The 5,578-nt window shown below is 58.1% G+C and overlaps 1 protein-coding gene across 1 annotated transcript in view; it reads left to right on the top strand.

Annotated features, from left to right (window-relative positions):
- Window positions 1-5,375, top strand: part of LOC144490878 (uncharacterized) — a gene marked incomplete at its 3' end in the record, with an annotated part of 9,656 nt that extends 4,281 nt beyond the window's left edge. The window contains exons 2-4 of the mRNA XM_078208564.1: window positions 326-463; window positions 3,129-3,252; window positions 5,204-5,375. Coding sequence (XP_078064690.1) covers window positions 326-463; window positions 3,129-3,252; window positions 5,204-5,375 — 434 coding nt within the window. The remainder of the gene's footprint in view (window positions 1-325; window positions 464-3,128; window positions 3,253-5,203) is intronic.
- Window positions 5,376-5,578: the final 203 nt, after the last annotated feature.

Raw genomic sequence — 5,578 nt, 5'->3', positions numbered from 1 at the left:
TCTCTGCCTGCCCCTCTCTCTCTGCCTGCCCCCTTCTCTCTCTCTCTCTGCCTGCCCCCCTCTCTCTCTCTCTCTCTCTCTCTGCCTGCCCCCCTCTCTCTCTCTCTCTCTGCCTGCCCCCCTCTCTCTCTCTCTCTCTCTCTCTGCCTGCCCCTCTCTCTCTCTCTCTCTGCCTGCCCCTCTCTCTCTGACTCTCTGTGCCTCGTTTCCTCTGCCCCCCTCCCTGTTTCTTTCCCGCCGTTCCCCACCGCCCCCGTCGGTCCGCCTCGACCCCGAGTTTGACGCTCTCCCGCTCTTCCTCCCCCCACCCTCAACCCCCCCTCAGGATATCGAGGAGCAGCTGGAGGAGGAGGAGGCTGCGAGACAGAAGCTGCAACTTGAGAAGGTGACCACCGAGGGGAAGCTGAAGAAGATGGAGGAAGACATATTCATCCTGGAGGATCAGAACTCCAAGCTCATGAAGGTAATGCCTCGAGCCCTGTCAAACAGAGGGCACCATTCCAGAGGTGGGCAGAGGGGTACATGTGCATAAATCAGCGGTGGGCAACCTTCAGCCCTGGGCTCTGAGTGCGGCCCACACAACATTTAATCGACTGTTACCCAATTGTAGAGATTTCACTTTGCGCTGATTTCTCTGTGTTGGGGTTTTTTCTTAGCGCTATAACTGGAGTATTGTGTGTAGTTTTGGGTGTCCTTATCTGAGGAAGGATGTCCTTGCTATAGAGGGAGCGCAGCGAAGGTTTACCAGGCTGATTCCTGGGATGGCAGGTCTGTCATATGAGGAGAGACTAAGTGGGTTAGGATTATATTCACTGGAGTTTAGAAAAGTGAGAGGGGATCTCATAGAAACTTATAAAATTCTAACAGGGTTAGACAGGGTAGATTCAGAATGTTCCCGATGGTGGGGGAATCCAGAACTAGGGGTCATAGTTTGAGGATAAGGGGTGAACCTTTTAGGAATGAGGTGAGGAGAAGTTTCTTCACCCAGAGGGTGGTGAATGTGTGGAATTCACTCCCACAGAAAGTAGCTGAGGCCAAAACATTGTGAGATTTCAAGAAGAAATTAGATTTTGCTCTTGGGGCGAAAGGGATCGAGGGATACGGGGGGAAGGGGGGGGATCAGGATAGTGAATTTGATGATCAGCCATGATCAAAATGAATGACGGAGCAGCTGGAAGGGCCGAGTGGCCTCCTCCTGTTATCTATGTTTCTATGAAGTGATTGACATGTAAAGGAAGGGTAAGTGAGGCGAGAGCTGAGAGCCGAGCGCTCCCTCTGGCTCCAAAGTGTCCGTTTTCCTTTTGTTTTTACTATTTGAAGTTGACAACAGTTGTGTTTTATAAATGTATTAACACAACATTTTCTACAACTCTATGAAATCTTCACCATGTATTCAATTATTTAATCTTATTCATAGGGTCATGGTTAATGATTTCAATCTTGTGGCCCGAGGATATGAGGGAGGGCGCCACATGCATCCCACTCAGCAGCCTAGGCTGCCCATCGCTGGTATGAACCATTGAAGGTGGCAGGACAGGTGGAGAGAGCAGGCCATGAAGCAGGCAGTATTCTGAGCATTAGTAAAGGGGTACCAGAGCAAGGAGGTCACGCCAAATGAGTACAAAGCACCGGTTCACCCTCAGCTTCAGTATTGCATCCCGTTCTCAGCTCCACATAGATGTGAGAGAGAGAGTGGGGAGAGTGTGGGACTCGCTCCCACGGGGGAGTGGGGAGAGTGTGGGACTCGCTCCCACGGGGAGTGGGGAGAGTGTGGGACTCGCTCCCACGGGGAGTGGGGAGAATGTGGGACTCGCTCCCACGGGGAGTGGGGGAATGTGGGACTAGCTCCCACGGGGAGTGGGGAGAGTGTGGGACTCGCTCCCACGGGGGAGTGGGGAGAATGTAGGACTTGCTCCCACGGGGAGTGGGGAGAGTGTGGGACTCGCTCCCACGGGGAGTGGGGAGAGTGTGGGACTCGCTCCCACGGGGGAGTGGGGAGAGTGTGGGACTCGCTCCCACAGGGAGTGGGGAGAATGTGGGACTCACTCCCACGGGGGAGTGGGGAGAGTGTGGGACTCGCTCCCACGGGGAGTGGGGAGAGTGTGGGACTCGCTCCCACGGGGAGTGGGGAGAGTGTGGGACTCGCTCCCACGGGGAGTGGGGAGAGTGTGGGACTCGCTCCCACGGGGAGTGGGGAGAGTGTGGGACTCGCTCCCACGGGGAGTGGGGAGAGTGTGGGACTCGCTCCCTTGGGAGGAATGTGCGATTCGCTCCCATGGGGAGTGGGAAGAATGTAGAACTAGCTCCCACGGTGAGAATATAGGACTCGCTTCCACAGGGAGTGGGAAGAATGTGGGACTCACCCCCACGGGGAGTGGGGAGAGTGTGGGACTCACTCCCACGGGGAGTGGGGAGAGTGTGGGACTCACTCCCACGGGGAGTGGGGAGAGTGTGGGACTCACCCCCACGGGGAGTGGGGAGAGTGTGGGACTCACCCCCACGGGGAGTGGGGAGAGTGTGGGACTCACTCCCACGGGGAGTGGGGAGAGTGTGGGACTCACTCCCACGGGGAGTGGGGAGAGTGTGGGACTCGCTCCCACGGGGAGTGGGGAGAGTGTGGGACTCGCTCCCACGGGGAGTGGGGAGAGTGTGGGACTCGCTCCCACGGGGAGTGGGGAGAATGTGGGACTCGCTCCCACGGGGAGTGGGGAGAATGTGGGACTCGCTCCCATGGGGAGTGGGGAGAATGTGGGACTCGCTCCCACGGGGGAGTGGGGGAGTGTGGGACTCGCTCCCACGGGGAGTGGGGAGAATGTGGGACTCGCTCCCACGGGGGAGTGGGGAGAGTGTGGGACTCACTCCCATGGGGAGTGGGGGAGTGTGGGACTCGCTCCCACGGGATGGGAATCGGGGTCGGGGGGTGGAATTAGCAGAGACGGGTTTGATGGGGAGGGGCTGGATTATCACATGAGGGTGGAAATGAATGTCATCATTTGGGGGTGTGGCTGAGTGGGGGAGAGCAACATGGGGCTGTGGGGCTGAATGGCCTCTGTTCCTGCTCTCGCTGATACTCACCCACCCAGAGTGTCCCCCTCCCCTCCTGGTCTAACCCCTCTGCCCCCTCACAGGAACGCAAACTGTTGGAGGAGCGAGTGTCGGAGGCAACCTCACAGCTGCTGGAGGAGGAGGAGAAGGTGAAGAATCTTTCTAAAGCGAGGAACAAGCACGAGGCCATCATCGCTGACCTGGAGGGTGAGTGCTCCAGGCTCGCTCAGTCCGCTCACAGACGCATGGGCATCAAGACGAAGGCCATTCAGCCCGCCTCCTTTCCCTGAGCCTGCTTACTATCCACCTCTGCGTCTCAACACTACTGCGTCTGACCTTTGACCCCGTCCCTATTCTCCCTCCGTTTCCGCCGCCCCCCCCCCCCCGAAAGCCCCTCAATCTCTCCGTCTCTGATAGAGTCGATCCCTGAGCACCCACAGACTCTCCAGAGCCTCCCCGCTGCCCCCCGCCACTGCGTTAAGGAATTCTCATCTCATCTCTGTCCAAAATGGCCGTCCCCGAAGCCTGAGGCTGTGACCCCTCCCCCACCTCGCCCTGCTCTCTCCTTCTGCCTCCGGTGGCGGTGGGGGGGGTACAGCTTCTCAGCATCGAGCCTGAATATCCCCTTCCCCCTGAGAACTTGATCCATTTCGATGAGACCCCTCTCTTTCTCCCAAACCCCATCGAGTGTTGACCTGTTCTGCTCAACATCTCATTGGACAGTCCCTCATCCTCCAGGAGTTAATCAAGTGAACCTGAGTACTGGCACCGGGGGCAGTGTCAGCCTGGATTATGAAGCTCAAATCCTAGAGTACATACATCTACGTCCGACAGTGCGGCACTCCCTCAGTACTGACCCTCTGACAGTGCGGCACTCCCTCAGTACTGACCCTCTGACAGTGCGGCACTCCCTCAGTACTGACCCTCTGACAGTGCGGCACTCCCTCAGTACTGACCCTCTGACAGTGCGGCACTCCCTCAGTACTGACCCTCTGACAGTGCGGCACTCCCTCAGTACTGACCCTCTGACAGTGCGGCACTCCCTCAGTACTGACCCTCTGACAGTGCGGCACTCCCTCAGTACTGACCCTCTGACAGTGCGGCACTCCCTCAGTACTGACCCTCTGACAGTGCGGCACTCCCTCAGTACTGACCCTCTGACAGTGCGGCACTCCCTCAGTACTGACCCTCTGACAGTGCGGCACTCCCTCAGTACTGACCCTCTGACAGTGCGGCACTCCCTCAGTACTGACCCTCTGACAGTGCGGCACTCCCTCAGCACTGACCGTCGAACAGTGCGGTACTCCCTCAGTACTGACCCTCCGACAGTGCAGCACTCCCTCAGTACTGACCCTCTGACAGTGGAGCACTCCCTCAGTACTGACCCTCTGACAGTGCAGCACTCCCTCAGCACTGACCCTCTGACAGTGCAGCACTCCCTCAGTACTGACCCTCTGACAGTGCAGCACTCCCTCAGTACTGACCCTCTGACAGTGCGGCACTCCCTCAGCACTGACCCTCTGACAGTGCAGCACTCCCTCAGTACTGACCCTCTGACAGTGCAGCACTCCCTCAGTACTGACCCTCTGACAGTGCGGCACTCCCTCAGTACTGACCCTCTGACAGTGCGGCACTCCCTCAGTACTGACCCTCTGACAGTGCGGCACTCCCTCCGTACTGACCCTCTGACAGTGCGGCACTCCCTCAGCACTGACCCTCTGACAGTGTAGCACTCCCTCAGTACTGACCCTCTGACAGTGTAGCACTCCCTCAGCACTGACCCTCTGACAGTGCGGCACTCCCTCAGCAATGACCCTCTGACAGTGCGGCACTCCCTCAGTACTAACCCTCTGACAGTGCGGCACTCCCTCAGCACTGACCCTCCGACAGTGCAGCACTCCCTCAGTACTGACCCTCTGACAGTGCGGCACTCCCTCAGTACTGACCCTCTGACAGTGCGGCACTCCCTCAGTACTGACCCTCTGACAGTGCAGCACTCCCTCAGCACTGACCCTCTGACAGTGCGGCACTCCCTCAGTACTGACCCTCTGACAGTGCGGCACTCCCTCAGTACTGACCCTCTGACAGTGCGGCACTCCCTCAGTACTGGCTCCGGGGGTCGGATTCCGATCTTGCTGACGTGTTGCTCCCTGTGCAGACCGTCTGAAGAAGGAGGAAAAGGGGAGGCAGGAGATTGAGAAACTGAAACGGAAGCTGGATGGTGAATCGACAGACTTCCAGGAGCAGATTGCAGAGCTGCAGCAACAGATCGAGGATCTCAAATTCCAGCTCCTGAAAAAGGAAGAGGAACTGCAGGCGGCACTGGGCAGGTAACTCGGGAAGAGAGCGAGGGGGTGCGCTGGAGGTATTCATTCATCAGGACTGGACACAGACAGTACTTACTCATATTCTCTCTCTCTCCCTCACCCTTTCCCCATCCCTCTCTTTCCCACTCCCTCTCTCTCGCGCTCTGCCTTCCACTCTCTCGCGCTCTCCCTTCCACTCTCTCTCCCTCTCGCGCTCTCTCTCCCTC

Source organism: Mustelus asterias, unplaced genomic scaffold (assembly GCF_964213995.1).
Source record: "Mustelus asterias unplaced genomic scaffold, sMusAst1.hap1.1 HAP1_SCAFFOLD_3949, whole genome shotgun sequence".
Taxonomy (NCBI): Eukaryota; Metazoa; Chordata; class Chondrichthyes; order Carcharhiniformes; family Triakidae; genus Mustelus; species Mustelus asterias.
This window is presented reverse-complemented; position numbering and strand designations above follow the sequence as displayed.